This window comes from Drosophila erecta, unplaced genomic scaffold, assembly GCF_003286155.1.
Source record: "Drosophila erecta strain 14021-0224.00,06,07 unplaced genomic scaffold, DereRS2 tig00000218-arrow-arrow-pilon, whole genome shotgun sequence".
Taxonomy (NCBI): domain Eukaryota; kingdom Metazoa; phylum Arthropoda; class Insecta; order Diptera; family Drosophilidae; genus Drosophila; species Drosophila erecta.
The window spans coordinates 117257-140672 of NW_020825212.1; the positions used below are offsets into that span (position 1 = coordinate 117257).

The following is a 23416-nucleotide window of genomic DNA, read 5'->3' on the forward strand; positions in this document are numbered from 1 at the left end:
TGATTTATGTAGCGTATGCATTCAAGTACAATTTCTAAGAGCCTACGCAAGTACAAGTTTCAAACTGAATTTGATTCGCAAACTTTGGATATATGATTCCCGCATACGGATCCTACGATCCTGATCCTGATCCTGATTCCGATCTAGACCTAGAGCCAGATCCAGATCCGCGTCGTGGGCGACTGAGCGTGTGCTGAACTACTTATGGTTGTTCGATTTTTGGCTTGGTTTACCTAGCTTGCTACCACATTACATTTGATTGGATTACGAGTATTGAATACGTATTCTTGTTGAACTCCCCGCGCCTACAGTTAACATGCATTATATAGACTTGCAGACTGGATTATGATTACAGATTATAATCGGATTCTCAATTAATCGTTTATCTTCTTTGGTCTTTAGCGAACTGATGCCTTCTGACTCGAGTTGCAGCTGTATTTCGAATGGGAATGGGTTTTCGGTATGGGTTTGGGTATGGGTATGGAAATGGATATGGGAATGTGGATGAGTGTCTTGGTTTTATTGAGAGGGCTTCACTGGGCATTTGGATTCCAAAAGGGGTCAGGACAGGGGGTTAGCTGTCCCGATCTCTTGTCTTGCGCATCGTCTCCTTGTATAAAACGTTGAAATACTTTGAATTTGGTGGGTTAGTATACATATATTTATAGATATACGTGGCATATATATCTTTCAAAATGTTCGTTTCTTTTAACATTGTAAATTGTAAACAATTTGATGCTTTTCAATGGGTTTTCTCCATTCCTATCCGTTGTTTTCCCTGTCATCTCATCAGCAGGATGACTCCTCTTTATTTTCCATATCGGTTTAGCTAAAATTTTCATTCATAAATGCGGGGATTCACTTGGAAAGTTTTTCGTTTGCTTCGCAATTGCTCATTTTTTCGAGTGTTGCTTAAGAATTTGTGTTGTTTTTTTGGTTTGGTTTATCCGATTCTCTGCTATAACATACATACATATTATTATTTTTACCGTTAATTATGTTTTTCTTTTAACATCACTACTAATAATCAAAAAATGGACATTTATAAACTTTTATATAATGTATATTAAAAATGTTTTTTTTTTCTTTTTTGTATTTCTGGCCATTAAATGCCACAATTTTCTTTGTTTTCTCTGGTTTTTTTTTTGTATTATTTTGTTTTTAGTTATGGTGTTTCGGGCAATTTGTTTTTACAATTGGCCATGAAGTTGTCTTAGCGCCATTGTTTCTAAATTCTTACAAAAGTTTTGTCGACTCAGTTAGTGAGTTGTGGCTGAGAATAAAAACGAAGGGCTTAATGGTTAAATCAAATCGGGAAGGGAAACATAATGGAATTGCAAATTATACCAGTAAATCAAATGAATTCATCACAGTTTGTTGTTGTTCGGCTGCTACTGTTGTTCTTGTGGTTCTCGATTGGTGAAAAAGTCAGATCAGATCGAATTTCGTTTCCGTTTCCGGGCTTTGTTAGAATTACCGTTTCGTTTCCGTTTCCGTTTCCGTTTCCGTTTCCTGTGGCCGCGTTCTTCATGGCATTGCATTGTGTGTCCCTGTTTTGTGTTTCAGTGTATAGTCACGGGGATTTCCCTCATTCGCAGTCGCAAAAAACACGCGAAAAGTAAACAACCATTTGTTATGTGTTTTCAGAATAATTTCCATCTTATTTGTAATGTGAATTTTTAATCGATTTTCGTTTTGGTTTCGGTTGCCGAAGCGGATGGTTAAACAATTATGAAATTAATATTAACTTGTAGTTTCGATTTAGTAACAAGATATTGCAGCGTGTTAAAGGCGAAACTAAACTAAACTAAATTAAATACGTAACTCAGATTAAAAACATGTGCCGTGGTTTTCGGTTTTCGGTTCTAGGTTTTCGGTTAAACTGTAAACGCTATGACTTAGATCTTAGGTTCTTAAGTTCTCCACGAGTTAACAAAGTTAACAAAGTAAAAAAGAAAAGTGGGGGAAGGGGAAATGAAGAAGCGACCTGCAATCGTTATCGGTTGGCAATCGTTAATTGTTAATCGCGCAGATTGGTCCGATTGGTTCGTTCGTTTTGTTACTCATTACATTTCGTTTCGCTTTGGTTTCCTCAAACAAAAAAAGCCATAATATGCTCTCGTACATATCTGCACTAATGTATATATTATATGTAGTATGCATATATGTTTAGTACGTAATTAGAACCTAACTTCACTTCACTTGATTTCCGTTTGCGTTCTGGGCTCGCTCTACATTTTGGTTTTGGTGCATTTTCATAACTCCCACCCATCATCGGCCTATATAGACATCGGGATCCAGCCATCGCCTTACTCCAGCCGTGCCTTGTAGGTGGTCTTCCAGATCTCGGCGAGTGTCACGGCGCTGTGGAAACGATGGAAGATGCACAGCGGCAGTGTGATGCGCTGGATGATCGACCAGGGCACGAAGCCGTAGAACTCCAGCTGAACCTGTGGGCATAGTATGTGACAGTGGAGGCGTTAATAGGTTGCTGGGTTAGGTTAATGGGTTAAACATCGTAACGACATGCAGGTGTACAACACAGCAAGACAAAAAGCGGATTACAATCTGTGTGCGATATTAATTATCTGTGTGTATCTGCTGACGCATTAGAGGCGTCAAAAAGTATGCTATAGTAAGAAGAAATGCCCATGCAAAGCACACAACGAACAAGGCCACTATGTCTATCGGATGGTATATCGAATAGCAATCGTATAACAATCGAATAACGAGTAGAGAACGAGAGCGTTAATCGTCTTACTTAACTCAGTCTCGCTTACGTACATATCTACTTACAGGATTGGCGAATACTTTTTGAGCTTCGAATGTGTAGATGGCGAACATGGCCACGTTGCAGATGAGAAGGAACGTGACAATCTGGCGGCCCGGCTTGCTCCGGTCGTGCTCCGGCAGGTGGACGCGACGGCGGGACACGTCCGCGATGAACAGCAGCTGCAGGATCACCTGGAAGACGGCCACGCCACCGGTGGTCGTCACCAGCAGGCTGGGCTCGCTCTCCAGTACCTTCAGGCTGCCGGCAATGATGCTGAACACGGAGTAGGTGAACAGGCCGAAGGCCGAGATGCGCAGCAAGATGTCGTTCAGGTTCGACTGCTCCTCGCAGCGGAACTTCAGATTCTTGACCCTTTGTTTTTTGGTTTTGGATTGGAAAAATGAACGGAAGGTTAGTTGGGGCCTATATGCAAATGCGGGCACTGCACAGAGCAATGATTAGCCAAATTACTGGCATACACCCATTTTCAAAAGTATGATGGTTCAGATGCCATCACACAGCATCAATGTTACAATATACTCGTATAGAAGGCTAGAATGATAGGTGTATGCGATATATATAAGATAAATTTAGATATGAGTTTGCTCTGTGCAGTGTGCTCCCGACACCCGTCACTCCTCGTCCAGACCTGATGAATCCCACAATAATGGCCAGAATGGCGAAGGCCATCAGGATGCAGTGGCTGGCGTCGGCGAGGTAAATGGCCAACAGCGAGAACTGCTGATGGCGCACCAAGACGAAGAAGAGTATCAGGCAGATGAGGGCCCCAACCAGCAGCAGGAGCCCGAAGAACAGGCCCTTCGACGAGCCGACGCAGTCGACGCGTCCGGATCGCGCCTGCTGCGCCATGGCCACCGCTCGCCGCGATAGCATCACCTCCAGCCGATGCTCCAGATCCTCGTCGTTCATCCGGCCCGGATAGCGGCCGATGTGCTTCCACATGACATACAACACCACCGCCCCGATCAGCGAGTACTCAATGATGAACGGATAGAGGTAGGGCGCCGAATCGTAGACAATGGTGCCCATTATGTCGATGCGGCCGCAGGCGGTGGAGTTGAGTGTGCCGATATTGGAGGACAGCGCCGCCGGGTATATGTTGTCCAGGCTCTCCAGATTCTCGAAGCTCACCAGGCCGGTGGCCTCCTCGTGTCCCAGGTCGGTGTACGTCTGGAAGCTGTTCTCCATGGGTCCCTGGCCGAAGAGGTTGTTCATGATGCTGGCGGAGCCGTCGGTGCTGCTGGCCGGGCTCAGTGTGCTGGCCAGGAACGAGTCTACAAAGGAGCCGGCGCCGGAGCCGGTGCCGGATGTGGGCGTGGCAGCGGAAGCAGAACCGAACCCATCGACTGGCGCCAGACTCGGCGGCGCAGCGCTGGAAAGGATGCGCTGCAGGCCGCCGAAGGGCGATTCACTGCCGCTGGTCTCGAGATTGAATGCGGCAGCGGTGGCGGCGGTGGTGGTGGTGGTGGTGGTGGTGGAGGGGCTAAATGGACTGAAGGTGGTGCTCGGTGAGATGGTGGTGCTACTGATGGTGGTCGACGGTATGGTGGTGCTACTGATGGTCGGTGATACGGTGGTGGTGCTGCTGGCGGTGCTGCTGCTGCCCGCCGCCGTTGTGGCCGCGGTGGTGGCGCTGGTGATAAACTTCTTCAGCTTGCGGGCCATAGTAGTGCTGTGCCATTGGTAGTTCGGTGTGGTGAACGGAGCCCTTGTGGTCGTGGTGGTGCTGCTGGTGCTGCTGGCGATCGCCTGCTCGCCGCCCATGCCCAGACTCTTCGAAATACCATCGACGGTATTGCGAACCAGCTTGGACAGCACATTGTCGCTCTTGTACACATCCTTGGGCAGTATGTCCTCGCCGTCCAGCACCTCGAACTCGCTGTTGGGTCCGGCGTGGGTACGCAGCACGGTGCCCGCGTGCCGCAGGGCGTGCTGGCGGATCGAATGGGCTATGGAGGAGGCGCCTGCCTCCGGCTCGTTCTTCTGGTGATAGATCGTGATCTCCAGCAGCGACTCCTTAACCAGGGTGCGGATCCACACGCATATGTTGGTGGCCACCACGTGCATCAGGCCAAAGCGCGCGATCACCTTGAAGCGGTGGATGTTCAGCTGGAGATCCAGTATCCCACAGATACACATTTATACGGATAGATACATAGAGAGAGAGAGAGAGGGGTGCGCGGGGCGCTTGAGTACGGCGGTGAGTCGATTACTGTGAGAGATTACTTATAGAGATTAGACTACGGGCAAAACTCAGCTCCTTTGCAAGGAGCTGCGAGCCACTGGCTCTGCAGAGGGTTCCACTCGAAACTATTTAATATTTACACATGTATCATACAAGAACCGAATACACTGAAACCAAATTAACTAAACGAAAGGGAGCGATTGTCTCACTGCTCTGCGCCACGAGACCATTAGTCGTACTAAGAACGTAAGAATCTATACAAAATAATATGTTTCATAAATATATGGGCATATCCTCTCTGCAGCGACAGTGGGCGCCACAAAAACCAAACTGCCGCAAGGACGATCCTTATAGATACAGTAGCTCGACCAGAATTGTGATTATCATAGCATATGTTCATAAATCGTGTATAAATCGTAGACATAGGCATACATAATGGTATAGGGGTGTGGATAAGCAATAGGGTGGGCAAATGAGTATTTGATGGGGCAGATGTACAGGTACAGGCATAGGTACAGGTACAGGTTTGAGTGTGAGGTGAGTACAGTAGAGTAGAGTAGAGTAGAAAATGATTGCATATCGTACCTGAAATGGCGGCCTAGTCTGCGATCGCGCGAATGGGGCGGAGTTGTGGGATTATGTACACAAAAATGGTTCATTAAATAACTACGTAGCATAATTTCGAAATTTGTTTAAAAGAATGAATATGCACGTGATTTGGATGAGTATGAATATGAATATGAATATAAATATGAATGGTTGTATGAATGAGCTGTTTGGCTGCCCGATGGTTTTTTGAATGCTTGAAATGCGTGTGGTGCTGGGTATTTGAAAGTATAAGGGTTCAATACATTGTGTAAGGGCTCAAATTGATCAACAAGATCAGATTGCAGCCCAATGGCATTTGATTACGGATTGTCTGTTGTCTGTAGCTCTACCAATGTTCGTTTTTAGAGATTGCGAGAAGCAAGCGAGTGATGTGGCAGGTGAAGTGATCGGCGATGGATGCAGTTGCAAATGCAGATACCAGATGCGGATGGATGAAAACTGAACTCAAAACTGCCAATTAGCACGCCAATTACAAGTTGGTGGTGAGATTTGGATTGAGATCGATCAAGGCAAACTTAAACCGAATCCGATACCGGAACCGGAACCGGAAACGCGACCTAACTCCAAGTGCCGCGACCTAAACATTCATTGAGTTCTACGGAAACGGAAACTGGGGCAACTAACCTCGCTGGGGTTGAGAGGAGGAGCTGGATTGGTTGGATTCGTGTTCTTATGATGGCTTTACATTCAACATACGAGTATAGAATAGCCGTGGATAATAGCAGTAGGTGGTAGGTAGTAGGTAGTAGGTAGTAGTCATACGCTTACAGTGTTCTTTAGTTTTAGTTTTAGTTTTAGTTTAGAGTTGGACACAGAGCTTGGCCTTTGCGACTTACCCGGGCATTCATGAATATGAAGTACATCTGCATGAAGGTGAAGATCATCTGGAGCAGCGGATTCACGCCGATCAGGATGTGATGGCACGGCGAATCGAAGGGTATTTCAAAGAACGAGCCAAACTCCAGGCCAATATAGATCATGGCGCCCAGTCCAAAAGCTGTGGGAACACGAGTTCAGTGTATCGTCAGATATCCTCCACCTCCACATTCCAAGGAACTCACCAATGGCTCCCACTCGCAGGAAGAAGCTGCCGTGCGTCAGATCACTATGGGTTGTCTTGCGCTTGCGCACATTCTTTGGGGTGACGGCCACCTCGGCGTCCACAGGTGCCTCCTACATGCGAATGGACAAAGAGATACTATGTTATGTACATATACACGTATACTCCTATGTGTGGGGTGACAACTGACAGCCCTCGGAGGAAACTAATGGCACTTGGCCGCCAATCAACATGGCCTACTCAATTGCGGCATGGTTCATGGAAAATATCTGTTTCTATGGCAAGGGAGTTGGCATACTGTAAAAGCAGCTAACAGCTTATGAATAGTAGAGAAAAGGCTGATGGCAAACCAGAAACTTGGCCAGTGTGTGCTTAGATAGTAGAGGAAAAAGAAAACCCTTAATTAGGTTACGCATGTTGCAAGAGAGCTTTGTATCCTTATCCTTATCCGCTCAGTGTAGTGAACTACGCACCTGATATGCGGCGCCCTTGGCTGCCTTGCCAGAGTCCTTAGAGCCCTTCGCATCCTTCGAATCGGCCGGATCGGCATTTTTGGCTTTCTTCGACTTCTTCTCCTTGGGCTGGGGTTTCGGTTTGCTGCCACCATTGCCGCCATTGCAGCAAGAGCTCTCTGTTGGGCAAGATAATGTGTGAAGTAATCAAGCTGCACATGAATGGCGCCCAGGAGTAGGCAATAGTTTGTGTTAGATGCAGTGCAGCCGCTAGACGAGCTACTGCCCACTTTTAGACGTATTCAGCCGACCAAGTCGAATTTACTTACCCTGCAGCAGGAAACAGAAGACGTAGAGGAGGAAGAGTATGCTGACGCCGTACAGATATGTAAAGAATGTCTCGTAGTACAAAACCGGCAGGCGGTGGGTGGTTACATCGCTGATGACGTAGGCGATGCACACGACGATCAGGAGGATCGCGTACACCAGACTGGTGACGATGAACAGCGATGTCCTGCGAAAGGATAACGCGATGGTCAGTGCTCTGAAGGCTCACGATGGTTTTCACAACTCGTTTCGTATGTACAGCAGAGTAAATCGGGGTGCGCGTATAAACGTGTGGTGTGAGTGTGAGTGTGAGTGAGTGTGTGTATATTTGCTAGTGTGTGCGAAAACTGTGTCAAGATCTGGCCAGAAATCGGCGCTACAACTCCCCCGAGTTGACCCACTGTCCCGCTTCCAGCGGTGGGTGCCAATTTTCCACTTTTCCCCCGTTGGCTTGTGTTCTTCTGCAGAGACAGCAGCAGTGTGGGTGTGTGTGTGTGTGTTTGGGTGTGGGAAAGTGTGTCTGACATGCAACTAAGACTCAAGTGCATTTTCACTCGACATCTGAAGAACATAAGCGCCCTGCATTGGTCCCTATTTGCTGTTTGATTAGCCACGGACCTGCACAGTGGCCCCTTTGCAAATCCGATAGTGCCAGTTTGTAAACTATTTAAAGGCTGCACTTAAATTAGCGAACTTATTGTGCGATTTCGATTGGAAACACCATTGGATTTTCTATAATTTCCAATCGCAACTACTCTACGCTTGCGTCCCACGGTGCCTGCACAGCATTTTGCGTATTTGGTGACCCAGTTAGTGGCTGCTTTAGATGCACAACCCCTTTTCCCACCCCACTTAAGCATCCATTTGCATGGGATGGCCGCCCAGCTGAATCAAACCGATGTTTGCATTGTAGAAGCGAGTGCTCGAGGGGAATTCCTTGAATTAAGGTGCACCAATCTGATTACTGATGTTGTATCTCTAGCCTCGTATCTAATGGCTTATAATGGGTATCTGAGAGGCATGTATTTCACAACCCAAATGAAGTGTGAGGAGTAGGAATCTCGGGATCTGGAGTACTTGGTCTTGGGGTAGGTCATGGTTTTCATATGTCACATGTCACATTACCATAGTTCGATGGGTCCCGTTATCGGATTGGTTTCATATGTGCCCTGTACCGTTATTTTCGCTGGCATAAAACTGTACTTATTTGGATTTGGCTTGAACGTGTAGCAAACCCTATAAGATTCGATGTGAATTAGGTGTTGTTTATCCAGTTCGTTACACTATATGCTAACTTAAGTGGATGGATTTACACAGCTTTGGGGGGCGCTGGGTGGTGGGTGGTTAGAAGGGCTGTGGGTGGGGGTATGCAAGCGCGCACAACAACAAAAAAACCAAAATCTTTGGAAGGACCTCGATGAGAGAGTGAGACGGCGCTCTACGGCTGGGACTGCACATTTGCTTATATATATATCCTATATACTATACATACTACGACCGTGTGTATTACTTGCTTATGTACAAGGTGTGCGTTTCTATCTATGTGTGTGTGGGTGTGGGTGTGGGTGAGTGTGCTCAAGTATTTTGGGTGAAGCTGTTATACACAGAAATTAGCTAAATACTAATTGCAAAATGGCCTCGATGCTAACACCCTAATCCTTGCATACAAAGTAAGGCTGGGATGCGTAAATCCTTGCGTACAAGGTAAGGTTGGAGTGGAAGTGCGTCAAGGAGTGGATTATTTGTGGGAGTTTTTGCCGAATTACGGATGGTAGGCCTTCCATTTGCACGTCATAAGCTTATTAAGATCATAATTTTCTCAGAATTCCACCCTTTCGAGACATGAGTGAACCCCGACGACAGAACCTGCACCCAGCATATCAGCTTGTCCCTTATCAGCAGATTGCCGCCTATACTATCGCAGTATCTGCAAGATATCTTTCCCGTGACTTTCGCAACCCGTTTTTCGCACCTCTGCAGCGGCTGCGGCATGACGTTCTTGAGCTCCATCTCCTTGTTGGCGGCGTTGTTCTTCTCGGCGCTGTCGGTGCTGCCGGCGGTATGCGAGCGGGACACCGGCAAGGTGGCCATGTTGTCCCCGCCCTCGACGTCGACGGTAGCGACCTTCACTTCACCGCCGCCCATTGTCTCCGTTTCCGTTTCGGTCTCCGTTGTGCTGGCTTTTTGTCAACGATCTGCTTGCCGATTTCTCTATCGATAGGCGATAGGATTGGTTGGTCCTTCGCGCCGGATGCCTCTACTAGTTTTCTGGTTTTTTGTTTGTTTTTCTTTTCCCGTCAATTTCACTTCACAGCTCGTAATTATGTATTGCGGCAGCTCTAAATGAAGCAATTTGCAGGCTTTATTTTCTGTTTTCGAATGCAACAGAACGACTAATGTTTGACTTGGAGAGCATCCCTATATATAAATGTATCTGGCACTCTCCCCCTCTTGCTCTACCTCTCTCTCTCTTTCTGTCTTGCTCCCCCTCTCTCTTTCTGTCCCGCTGCCCCTCTCTCTTGCTGCTGGGAGCCTGTTGTGGAACGCATTTGAAATGCATCTGACAAATGGGCAAATGAGGCGTGGCCTTACTTTGCGCCACGGACTGCATCCCGGATGGGAGCGCCAGCGACCCAGTGACCTCTCTCTCTCCGCGAGACTCGGGGTTGAAAGTTGAAAGCCGTATTTGGCATTGCGCCTTTCGCATTCCGGCGGGGAAAGTGTATCCTGTGGAGCCCACAGATTCCGGGTGTGCTGGTGTGTATGCATTGGACACGGACACGGACACGGACACGGACCTATGTGGAACATGGTATCGCTCTGCATTGGGAGTCCTCGGTGCTCAAGTTCTTAAGAGCTGTCGTGCTGTTTCTTTCGCCCAGCATCTCTCCGTCCCCCTCACTCACACACGGCTGTGTGTATAATAAGCTGCCTAATGTGTGTGTGTATTGCCCGGTGCCATTAAAGCCTCCTTTCTTTCTACATTTTTCTTTTTTGGAGGCCTGGCCAAAAGTATTAACTGTAGTTAGCGGAAAATCACGGCTATTATGACATAGACCACGCTGCAAATTGCTTCATTTGGCCAAAATCGTGCATTGATTAAACACTGAATGGTTCTCTCCATAGATTTCACAGTAATTTTCACAGATTAGGTGTCATTTTGATTGGAGCACTGGGATAATCACTTTGCGAGTTGAAACTTAAAAAAATAAATGGCTTGACAGCATCGGTTTCAGTTGGGAGCTTTGATTTTATCATTGAAAAAATGCCAACTGAGTGGAGGACTCTTGGTTTTGGAGGACTCTGGAGGCTACCTGGCGGACGATTCGCTCGATACGTCCAAGACCCTTTACTATCCAACTACAACTGAAACGGGCCCTGGCAGGATAAATCCAGCATCCTTTTTGGCCAGCAGCCGCCCTCAAAATGCGCCGAATCTCTCGCACTCGCTCTCTCTCTCTCTCTCTCTTTCTCCTCGCGTATCCCCGTCTCTTTCTACGCCTTTGCTCCCTCCTTAATCGCCTCGCGCCTTCTCTCTCGCTCTCGTTCTCTCCCGCTGTAGCTCGCAGGATGCTCTCGATAGGATGCAGGGGAAAATGTCCTTTGAGTATGCCAGAAAGTAGGACACATTTCGCTGCGCGACTTAATGTGCGATGTTTGCTCTTGTTGCTCTTGTTGCTCTTGTTGCTCAGTTCTGCTGGGTTAGATTCGCATTGTGGCTCCTGTCGGGGGTCCTGCCCCCAAAGAGGCCTGTCATTCATGCGATTTGCATCCAGCATTCACTGGGCTTTGTTCCGCCTAGATTGGAATGTAAGCTGGTATCTCGACTCATTTTTGATTTCCTACATTTGGCTTTTTCGTGTTCTTTTGAAAGTGCACTTGGATATCTATATTCCACAATCTATCTGGTTGGCTTGTGCCCCTTATACTTATTCGCTTTTTGACTTGAATTTGTATTTTACTTCAACATTTTTTGTAACATTTGCTTGTTATCTCCCCCAAAACCCATTTCTCTACATTTTCAATTCGAACCATTTGTTTATTTGTCCTCGCGCTGTTCTGCTGCGCATCTCGGTCTTGAGACCTGTCCCAAAACCTATCTTTTAATTGAGTTTTGCATCAGGCAGCGGACGCCCATTGTTTTGGCCGCACACACGATGTATGTAAATGGGTCACTTAGGGAAAAGCGAGGAGTTTCCAGGGCGAGGGTGGCACGCCAAATGCCAATCAATGTGCAGAGTGCATCAGCCTCACGCTGACGGGCAACTGAGGAACGGAACAGAATCCAACACAACCATCAGTCATCGAAAAGCAACAGCCCAAAACTCAATTACCCACGATGCCCGGCCTGTCTCTACTGATTTTACTACCGTCATCTGATGTTTTTGTTGTTCGCATTGTGGCGCGACATGTTACAGCCGTCCACCGAACCACCCAACCACCCAACCACCCAACGTCCCACGCCGCGAATCACCCACCACTTTGGCACAGTGGGTGCTGTGTTTCCGCGCACATATCAAAATGCATAGTAACTTTAATGCTGTCCTTGCATATTACTTCATATATACCCAAAAAGCCAACCTTTTGTTCAAATAATGCCCTTGATTCCGTTCGAGTTGGCCCACTGTTCAACTACCCAACCGTTTTTGTGCACAAATCGCCCACTGTGCGCTGCGGCAGAGCTTTACGGTAAAAGACGACGTCGTCATGCTGTCTGGTTCGCTGCGTTTCGGAGTTCGGCTTCGTTTCCGGCTTCGTTTTCGTCCTTTACCGTTTATCGTAACTTCGCTTGCTTTTGCTTTTGCTTTTGTGCCGAACGTTCGCAAAAACATTGCGGCATTCTGTTTTGCTTGCCCATTCGCCGACACAGCCGCCCCATCCCTTCGAATTCCCAACTACCAACTCCCGAACCATGGAAAGTCGTCGAGTGCAGAGTGCGACAAGGGGTTGCAGTCATCCAGAGGAGTGGCGGCAACAAAAAAGTGTGTGGCTACAGTGAGAGAAAATCGGCACTGCTACCGTCAATACATTTATCACAATTCTTTTAACAGTTTAGAAACATGGTTACCAGTACGAGGGAAGTGGTTAGTTTAAGGGAACTTGGGTACTTTTTTGTGCATTTCTAAGGTCTATTTCATTTTCAGTGTAAGCCACGGCATCTAAGGATTTGCGTCGCAAATCGCCAACTGCGACGTAGTTGCATCAAGGGGCATAAAAGCAGCAAAGTCGAGGGTTACAGGCGGCGGTAGGTGAGAGGGCCAGAGGGCCAGAGGGCAAGAAGTATGCGGGAAATCTATCGAATCGCTGCCAGCCGCACCCTGAACCCTGAGCCCAGATCCCGGATCCCGGATCCCGGATTCCAAGTACCAAATCCTCCGAAAGACGCAGACGTGTGACCCAGATGCCACTCACTAATCCCCGCAGTAGCGAAATGCGACGTGAAAGCCTGGCAATTGATGAGACTCCCTAATCATCCGTCTGTCTGTGTGATATTAAGGCGCAGTTGAAGATATAATATTTCGAATATGCTTGTTGTTTACCGCGTTGCTGTGTAATTCCCTGTTAGTCTTAAGCTGAAACAAAAGCACGTATAAATCTCCGACTTGTTGTTCAACTCAATTGGCAGCAATCCGCCCGGTTGGGTCTATAATTATTGTGGCCTTTCATCCTCGGCCGCGCACGGAAATCGTGGAAGGGCAACCCTTCTGGCCTTGCCTAATTATATCTTATACTCGCAGCCAACCCTCGCCAGCAGATGAGTTCTTTATCGGGTGCTTAAATTAGTACTTCTAAAACAAAGTATGGAGCATCGGGGTTCAGTTTCCGAGATCCTTGGGCCTACCACAAAAAAAACCTTGTGCCTAATCGGGTGACAATGTTTTCGCCAGGGCCAGTGCCACGAATAGATGATGGGCATTTTGTTTAAAAAATGAACTCAGTGGGGCCAAATCAATACGAACAACTACACTGCAAGAAATTAAGTAGAAATGTTGCAGGGACAAGTTTTCCTTGCACAACATGTCGAACACCGTGCACTTCGGCCACTGTCGAGGAGCGTGCTTCTCAAGTGAGGCTGACAACTCTGGCCAAATGCCAAGCATCGATAGTTGCGCGGCGCCCCTTTTGCGCCCATTGTGCCTCCGTATTGTGTTGGCGAATTGCAGAAACTCACGAATGTAAGTCATTCGTACAATGACACTTTGCTGCGGAGACAAAGCCGTAGCTCCACGGATTCCTCTTCCAGGGGATGTGAATGGAGCTGCTGGGCTGCCATGCACTGCACAAAATTAACAACGACGAGAAAGGTACTTCAAATCTAGTAGATATCACTCCGAACAAAGAACTTGCCTCATTGGGCAAGCATCGAAAATCCTTTCATACTCATTAGTTGCATTTTGATTGGTTGTGTATGGAATGGTCGTTTATCTATAATTATGTAGCTTTTTCACCAGTGTATATATTATATGCAAGACGCCAACTGATCTGGTTGGCATGCATCGCTGACGGTTCATGCCGCAGCCAGCCGAGTGGAATGCTTTGTCGGTTTGTCAAGTTGCGTAATTTGCTTGCAACTTCAAACCACCCAGCGCCACACAGCACCACCCAGCACCACCCTGCACCACCCAGTGGCAACGGCATTGTATAAGCGATTTTGGATGACTCGCCGCCTACTTATTTGTTTTATGTCCCGACCAGAGAGCAGCAAAGAAATGAAGAACATGCTCGTGGAAAAAAACGATGCCACACCATCGGAAATGTAAGGCAATGTGCCTTGCGTCCAGTTCATTGACATTATAATCCCCTGGATGCCAAAAAATAGAAATAGTATAGAAAAAGCACACAAAGCCATAGAGATACAAAGAAAAGCTGAATGAAATTTGGGCTGAGTTTGTTTTTTGGCTCCTGTGTCTTTCTGCGACTCCCTAAGCGGATAAGTGTAGTACTTAGTTTTGGATTTCTGCGGCCACTCAGTACGCAAATCGTATAATTCCCAGGAACAGAGCAGTTTATTAGACATAATATATATGTGTACAGGGAGTAGAGGTGTTGCTACTGCTATAAGAAGCCAAGTCAAAATGCAGGTGAAGAAAAGATCAACTACGTTCCAGAGCGAACTAACTAATATCATTCGCGGGTTAGTAGGAAAGTAGTTTGGGTAGTTAGGTGGGTGGGGGCTACATGTTCGATAATAGAGGTAATATATGTGTGATTGGACTTTGGCCACTAAGTTGGGGTTGGTTTGGAGAAATGATTAATAGCAAATCTGACCTTTGCTGTGGGCGCGTCAGAACCGCTGGATGTTTGTCGCTGTAACGGTTGCCAACTGATTAAATTGAACACGAATTGCGATTTTAGGTTCTACTAAGGATGTCACACGATCACAGATCATAAGAACTTCAAACGAATTGCACGAATCGAGATCTCCACCAGGGGTACTATCTCTGGCACACTTTGATATTTTATTTACTTATTTTTTTTTTTGTGCGGAACGTTGGAATGTGAAACGGAAGCTTAGTAACGCAGGAAATGGAATGCAAGAATGCAGGACACGGAACACAAAAACACATTGAGCAGTGAACAGGATGTGGACTTTTGAAAAAGGACATGGAACACACTTACTTGGCATTTTTCGGTCGGCGTGCATCGATCGGGAAATCGTCGTCGAAGTCCAAATTGAAGTCCTCGCCGAGATCGTGCGGCACTAGTGGAGTACGCTGGTGGGCAGGACTCGTGTGGTAGCCATCGCCCTGCAGCTGTTGGTGGATCAAGAACACATTTGCGTTTAGCTTGCGATGAAGTTGGAGCTCGGCTCAGTTTGACGACAATAAATTGGAATTTCATATATTATACAACATGTACAAGGTGGTATATACACAAAGTTAGTTCCAGGAGGTTGCCCACACAAACACCAAATGTTATTCGTTCAGTTTTGCAAGTTAATTTGAGGCAGATTCGAGTTTTCTTAAATGAAATGCATTTGCTGTGGCATTTAACCTCTCGGAGTTCAATGATTCATACACATGCGTTTCGAAAATAAGGTATTCATTAAAATATATGTTAGATAAGATGAAAACAATTCCAATTTATTGCAAATTATATTACTCATAAATTTTTTGGCTCGTTTCGTTTTCGTTTCGATTTCGAGAAACATAAAGAAAAGGGGCGAATCGGTTACTCGTGCAAGGATTTTGATGTTTAAAGTTTTCGGATCCGTATCGAATTCTTTGGCTGGGAAGAAAAATCTTTTGAAAAAGAAGTCATTAATCTGGAACACACACCGACACACACACACAGCATAGAGAAGGTTATTCAAGGATATTTATATTCATATGCAATATACAAGCTTCTTGCGGTTAACTTTCATTGCAATTTATGTACAATTATTTGGATGAGTGATGTTCGAAATGTGTCTTTGTATGAATTGTGTTCATTTCTCAAATAAAAGCATGACTGGTTACTTGACATATGTAAATTCGTTAATTTGGCGTGTGTAACAATGGGTTTCTGGAGTGTGTGTGTGTGTTTCGATTTGGTTTGGATGATCAGATGGCATTATATATTGTATATGAGTGGGCGCGCGGCAATCCTTGTAGCGAGTATATCGAAGGCCCCTACCTTGACCACAGTGCCGACCTGGTTGGATTCGGATGCCGATTGGCGGTTGTCGAGCAGATTGGCCCGCTCCATGTTCTCCAGTTGAAGTGTCTCACGCGGCTGGTCCAGTAATCTTTCGCGCATCTCATGAATGTAGGGACACCGCTGCATTCCTCTCCTCTCCTCTCGCTTCACCTGCGCCGATCCTCCTCCTGTCTGCCGCTCCCTATCTATCGGATCGTATATGTAGTTGTAGATACTTTCAGGCTTACTCGTGGGTTGGCCAACTGTGTGTGAGGACACTATCTACGGGATCGGGAGTTGGAACACGTTCGCTAGCGCTCTACTATATAATCGTAGGTAATCGGAGCTATTGCCGTGCCATTCAATATGCAAATGGATATCCGGTTGTATATATGTATATGTTCGTACTTGTAAGCTGGTATAAAGTTGGTATCTTAGGGAGGTAATCGCTATGCTTTGCTCAAAATGAAAAATCAGTCATACGGTTTGCAGCTGCAGTTGAATACTCAAGACTTTTGGTTGCGCAAATTGGTCGTTCTGAAATCGGAGAAAAATAATCCAAATTTTTACGTATTAATATGGAAAATATGCTGATAAATGGAGGCTAAACTATAAAGTCTTCCACTGAGTTAGCGGCCTCTATGAGTTTATTTTGAAATGACTGCTGATTTTGTTTTTCCGCACGCACGAAAACCGAAAGGAAAATAAACAAGTTGCAACTATAATGTGCAGCATGCATTTGCAGCCAAGCATTTTGCCCGATTTCGTGTTCGAATATATAGTAATACGCATAAAGATCGGCAGTTTTTTAGCTATTTGGCTGGCAGCCAAACGAAAAGTGTGGCGAAAAATCGGAGCACAAATTATAGCTGCCACTGCTGGTGACTTTGAATCAAGAATTCCATTTGGATACAGCTCTTTGGAATTTGGTATTTAAATCTGGAGAAACACCAGAAGCAGCAGCTTCTCAATCTGTCAAAATGTGTTTGGCACCCATCCATCGGCATCATCATCTGGATGAGCATCTCGGTTCGACGATGGAGGATCGTTAAGATGTGCCAGTTTTTTCCTCTGGAAATTCCACTTGTTGATCTGGCTTTTCAAGGGCAAAATTCTTATAGTTTTTTCTTTTTTGTTGCAGGCTAGCCAGCCGATCGGCAGCATTATATTCAGATGGTTTCGATCGAACATATTTGTTCGGATTTGGCAAGAAATCATAAAAGCCAAAATATTTTTATGTGCTTTGCTCTATTTAAGCAAGTGTGTAGATTCTGTATGGACTTCCGAAACATTGGAAAAAAGCTGAGCAGTTTTTTGGCCGTAACTTTGTCAAAATAAGTCGCACAGTCAAAAATATTGTATTAAAATAAAGTATTACCAATGCCAACAGCCCCGATAACTTTTTGGAAGAATTTGAAAAAATTATTTTCTTGCGAGTTTTTGCGTTTTGGCAGCATTAAAAAAGACGACTTTTGGCAAATATTCGATATTTTCAATGGGAATTTTCATCATAACTTCGGTAAAAATGATCATAAAGATGAAAGAATAACAGTTTTGAGCAGCTAATTACCAATGCTAACTATCCCTATGACTTTTTGGTGGACTTAGAAAAAAAATTTTTTTTTCGAATTTTTGCATTTTCGGTAAGGGGTAACATCATCAAAATTTGCAAAAAATGGCAAAAAAAATAGAGTTCCAATTTTTGAACACAGTTCGATTGGAAATTTAATTACGAGCTCAACGAGGTATTACATTTCATATTCAGACAATTATTTTTAAAGTTGTGGCAAAAAAACTGATTATTTTATGACGGAAAATCCGAAAAACGACTTTTGCCAAATATTCGATATTTGCGATGAGAGTTTTCCTCATAACTTCGGTAAAAATGATCATAAAGATGAAAAAATAACTGTTTTGAGCAGCTAATTACCAATGCTAACCATCCCAATCAATTTTTGATCGATTTAGGAAAATTTATTTTTCGGTAAATTTTCGCATTTTTTTTAAGGGGTAACATCATCAAAATTTGCGAAAAATGGCAAAAAAAATAGAGTTTCCATTTTTGAACACAGTTCGATTGGAAATTTAATTACGAGTTCAACGGCGTATTACATTTCGTATTCAGACAATTATTTTTAAAGTTGTGGCAAAAAAACTGATTATTTTATGACGGAAATTGCGAAAAACGACTTTTGGCAAATATTCGATATTTTCGATGGGAATTTTCATCATAATTTCGGTAAAAATGATCATAAAGATAAAATAATAACAGTTTTGAGCAGCTCATTACCAATGCTAACCATCCCTATCACTTTTTGATCGATTTAGGAAAATTAATTTTTCGGTCAATTTTCGCATTTTTTGTAAGGGGTAACATCATCAAAATTTGCAAAAAATGGCAAAAAAATAGAGTTCTAATTTTTGAACACAGTTCGATTGGAAATTTAATTACGAGCTCAACGAGGTATTACATTTCATATTCAGACAATTATTTTTAAAGTTGTGGCAAAAAAACTGATTATTTTATGACGGAAAATCCGAAAAACGACTTTTGCCAAATATTCGATATTTGCGATGAGAGTTTTCCTCATAACTTCGGTAAAAATGATCATAAAGATGAAAAAATAACTGTTTTGAGCAGCTAATTACCAATGCTAACCATCCCAATCAATTTTTGATCGATTTAGGAAAATTAATTTTTCGGTCAATTTTCGCATTTTTTGTAAGGGGTAACATCATCAAAATTTGCAAAAAATGGCAAAAAAATAGAGTTCTAATTTTTGAACACAGTTCGATTGGAAATTTAATTACGAGCTCAACGAGGTATGGCATTCCATATTCAGACAATTATTTTCGAAGTTGTAGCCAAAAAACTGATCACTTTATACAGAAAAATTGGAAAAACGAATTTTTGCATTTTCGGTAAAGGGTAACATCATAAATATTTGCGACAAATGGCAAAAAAAAATTGGTGGCTAATTTAAATGCTAATCGATTGGGAACTAGAAAAGGTATCCCATTCCACTTTGGGGCAATTTTTGGCATTGTTATGACCAAAATTCATGGTATATGTACGTTGTTAAGTAATAAGTATACGTTGTAGGTATTGTATTTTGTAAACCTTTTAAAATGTATATTTCTTGATCAGGAAGAACAGACTGTCGCGACTATAAAAGCTCGTTAATTTGCCATCAAACTGCCAGATGAACTTCAACTGGATAATAAAGTGAGTTAACGAGGCCCTTTTGGAAACGCCATTACCTTTTTTCTGCTCGAAAAAAATAATTGGTAAAACAAATAAACTAGTAAAAGCCAACTTAGAGCGTATTAAGGCAACGTCGGCGGTCATAAAAAGCATTCTGGCCACATTGTTGCCGCTGTCTTTTTACCAGTTTTCTGTTCGCTGTAATTCTGTAGTTTTTCCAAGCATTCTTTTTTGTATTTTGTTTTTGGCCTGTTGGTCAGCAGCAGCTCCGTAGTTTTTCCATGCTTTTCCATGGCCATTTGCAAGCCAGAATTGTCGCATGTTCTCGTTCGGCGGACGGCGAAAACATCAAGCGGCAACCAACACAGTCTCGCAAATTGAAAGCTTGGCTAATACCATTAACATTTGATGGCTAACACTCGCGCAAAACTGAGAAACTGGCGCAAAAACTAGCCCAATGCTGTTAATTGGAGCTCTCTTATTTTGGCTCTGTGCAACATTATTGCCCACCATCGCATCGCATCGAATCGAATCGCTAACTTGGCCCGATTTCGATCTAAGGCTTGAAAAAAGTGTCAATTTGAATGTTCGAATGTTGTATTGCACTGCACCCAAGTAACACCTTACTACAGCAAACGACACATCGATTGACCGGAAAATGCAAATCACCTTTCGCGTATTTTCTTCTCTTGCCTCGCGTGCCAATCAAGCGGCTAACAAGGTTTTCCCTTTTTAAGACTCAAGATGGCAGATGGCTGATGGCAGCCGTCGAAGGGGAAACGCGAGTGGGACCAACTGTCTGGCTTTCTGGTTTACCATTGTAAACAAACTGTGCCACTTGAATTGGATCGGCGGATCGTTGCCGCTACTTTATGACAGTGTCCGATGACAGATTGCACACAAATGACAGACGACTGCACCGCCGAACCGCCGAACCACCCAGCCCCACCCACCCACACAGAAGCTCGGTGGATGCGGATCGGCGCCAAGGGAAACGCACGGAGCGGAGAATCTATGCTATGATCTATGCAGATCCATGGATGTTCCAGAGACAGAGACGGCGCCCACATGGAGAACCGGATATGCAATTGTATACCGAAAAGAAAGAAAATAACGAATCGGAATCCAAATGGAAATGGAAATGAAAATGGGAATGCAAAGGGAAATGGGAATGGGAATGAGAATGAGAATCGGAATGAAGATGAAAATGAAAATGGGCATGAAAATGGCTATGGAAATGAGCATGAGAACTGTCAGCAGATGGATGCAATACGTGAAAATGGGGTGACCTTATAAACAAACCCCGTCTGCAGTCGCCAGTCGGCAAAGCACTCAGCGAAATAATGGCTAATTAATATGTAAATTTCGAAATTAGTACATGTTCTGCCAGCGAAGCCAAATTACTTACAATCTCTTCGAAACATTCATCAATAATAGACGTTTGATTTAATAGCACTTCATATTCTGGAATATCTTGCGTATTATGCAAATTTCACGGTGTACGTGAGGCGCAGTGGGTTTCGGCTTTCAACTGGGTGGTGCACGGTGCGCGGTTCGTTCCTCTCGCCAGCGGTTCACCCACATCCACAACCCCAGTCGCCCAGTTGTCCATCCCCCGAGGTCGTCGGCTCATTAGTTAATATATGTATGCTGGCACACGGAACGCGACCGTATGCAGAATATGCACTTCGTTTCGCTTTTGTTTTGTTCCTGCCTTTCAGATTTCGAGCTGTCCACTGGATGGCTATCCACCACCTCCACCACCGCCACTGCCATCACCTCATCATCATCAACGTCATAGTCAAGGAAGCACCCACCAAACCCACCCACCAAGTGGGCAACAAACCACCATTAGAAATCGCGTGTCGCGGTTTCAACCCTCGCAAATGATTTTCCATGCTGCCCAACCCACCCAGCATAGCCCTCGATTTCGAATCGATGCGAATCGATGGCACCCTCTGATCGCATTCCACGGCAGTGATAAGCTGCTGCTGACCATGATTCAGCTCTGAACTTGGCACTTTCACTTGGGCTCCGTGACTCACGGGATCAATGCGTTGCTATGACATTACAGATTCAGATCCATGTGGTTTCATCCATATGGAGTAGGTGAAAGGATCTTGCGAGCTCGGTTCAGTTAAGTTGAGTTAATAACAGCACTTTTGATCTATTACAGCTGGCCTTTGTGCTAGTGCGGTTTCGCTGTTTGTCGTGCGCCTCTTGTGCAATTAAGATTTTCCATTTGGCCAAGCACTTTTATGGGTTTCCTTGGCCCGAAGGTAGGCGATGCCAATGTCTTTCTAATGGAAGACCAAGAAATGTGTGTGTAACCCGAGAAGGGCAGCAGTTTGATTGCTACCGGGGGATCCAGGAGCTTGGTGACTCAATAACTCGGATTACAAGCCGGGCTTGAAAAGATCTCCGAAATAGCCGAATAGCCACAGCCCTAACTTGTTGCAGCTTTGTTGCTGAAACTGCCAAGTTAGCACTGCAGGCGGCTTGGCTTGCAGTGATGTCCTGTGTGAGAAGAAGGGGTAATCTGGATCCATCACTTGACTTACTTTTTTGGGGGCTTATATCCTGCCGTTCAGCTCATATGCGTTTCCTTTGCGAGTTCTCGCTTTGTTCTCCTTTCGCTTCCTCTTTGCCTGCTGTCCTGTTTTCGCCTTTGTTTTGCTGCCGCTCGTGAGTGGAAGGAAGTGGAGGACGTGAATGGGGGCGGGGGGCGTGGCGTCTGTTGCGCGCGCGTTTTACCAATTTGTTTCGTTTTGCGTCAGTTCGGCAGATTTAAGGCTATTATTGTCCTGCGTTCTTTATGGCCAAACACGAATGCAAAATACAGGCAAGTCTGTTGATTGACTGGACCGGAAACGGACTCAGTCACACACACAGGCACACACACGCACAGACACACACACACTGGCACACGCACAACAGACAAAATGGACGACGCAGTGCCAAAAAGTGTAGAGCTTACTGTTTTTAATCGCCAGTTTTGCGGACGCCTATTTGTTTAGCACTTTTCTCACTGCACTTGAACAAAAACAAAGCAAAGAATATTGTGTGTAATTTCGGAGGCAGAACAACAATAACACGTTTAATGGCAATCACCGATTACTGAATGCAACAATCGCCAGTTAATGAGAATCGCAAATAAAATACCAATAAGTTGAGCGTCTAGTGAAATGAATTGTTATTGGGAATTGTTGCTATTATTGCTGTTCCTTTCGCCGCTCACTTCGCAGTTCACAGTTGACAGTTTACTGTTCTTAGTTACTTATTTATTATCTTTGGGCACCGGTCTGCTTCCATCACTCGCAAAAGTTCGCTTCTGACTGAAATTTCCAACTTCCAACGCAACTAACAACACCGAAAGGCAAACGCAAAAGCAGCGCAAAGCCAATGTGGCAAAGCCAAAGGCAACGGCAAAGCAAAACCGAAAACAGAATGAAAAGCAAAGGCAGCGAATATCGTAGGCGTGCTACGATATTCGCCGACTTTTTTCTGAAACACAAAGAGAAAAGTGAGAGAATTTTTGTAGAAATTGCTGCTCTTCCCCTAAAGATTTGTTGTGATGATTTGAACAGCTGATTTACATTATAACAAGATCGCACATATAAACAGTTGCCTTAAGCCTGGATTGCTAGGCTATTATAATTATAATATATAATTATATATATAATTATACATATATAATATAATAATATATAATTATAATAATATGCAATTATAATTAATATAAAAATGTTTATAGATAGATATTATAATTAAAAATGTATTATAATATAGATATTATAGATACAGATACCTTCAGGAATCCTAATTCCCCGGGCACAATTCTCTTGATCGCCCGTGACGGTGGATGCTGGCAGCTTGGGATTGAGATTGGGAGTTGGATGTCACTTCCTGGCACTTCTCCTCCCCGGCGAGATGTCTGACCTCGAGGGGAGCTACGAGACTCAATTGCAGTTGTAGGTAAATCCGTTGAAGGATTCACGGTTATGATAAGAAGGTGTCATGGCTGTGAAAATGAAGATATCATTGCGAGGCAGATACTGCTACAAAAACCTTAAGCAAAAGCAGACGGCTGTTGCTTCCGTTCCAATACCGTTTGTTGTTGCTGCCTATGCAGTGCACTGCACGAAATGCGTGCGTAGTCTTAGCA

The 23416-nt window shown here is 44.7% G+C and overlaps 1 protein-coding gene across 10 annotated transcripts; it reads right to left on the reverse strand.

Annotated features, from left to right (window-relative positions):
* Positions 1-1636: 1636 nt before the first annotated feature.
* On the reverse strand, positions 1637-22279 carry LOC6550927 (proton channel OtopLc). 10 transcript variants are annotated; one of them, XM_026982796.1, is made up of 12 exons: positions 21813-22279; positions 16062-16583; positions 15048-15181; positions 14697-14735; positions 7430-7614; positions 7122-7279; positions 6650-6761; positions 6425-6585; positions 5565-5582; positions 3423-4903; positions 2785-3145; positions 1637-2450 (listed from the first exon to the last, which is right to left on the reverse strand). In XM_026982796.1, the coding sequence occupies exons 2-12, from the start codon at positions 16191-16193 to the stop codon at positions 2310-2312; spliced, it is 2922 nt and encodes a 973-aa protein (XP_026838597.1). In that variant the 5' UTR covers positions 16194-16583; positions 21813-22279; the 3' UTR covers positions 1637-2309. The 10 variants fall into 10 exon arrangements, with proteins under 10 accessions (XP_026838597.1, XP_026838593.1, XP_026838596.1 ...); XM_026982792.1 differs by lacking the exon at positions 14697-14735 and adding an exon at positions 8553-8663 and having other exon boundaries at positions 2797-3145; positions 16044-16583; XM_026982795.1 differs by having other exon boundaries at positions 16044-16583.
* Positions 22280-23416: the final 1137 nt, after the last annotated feature.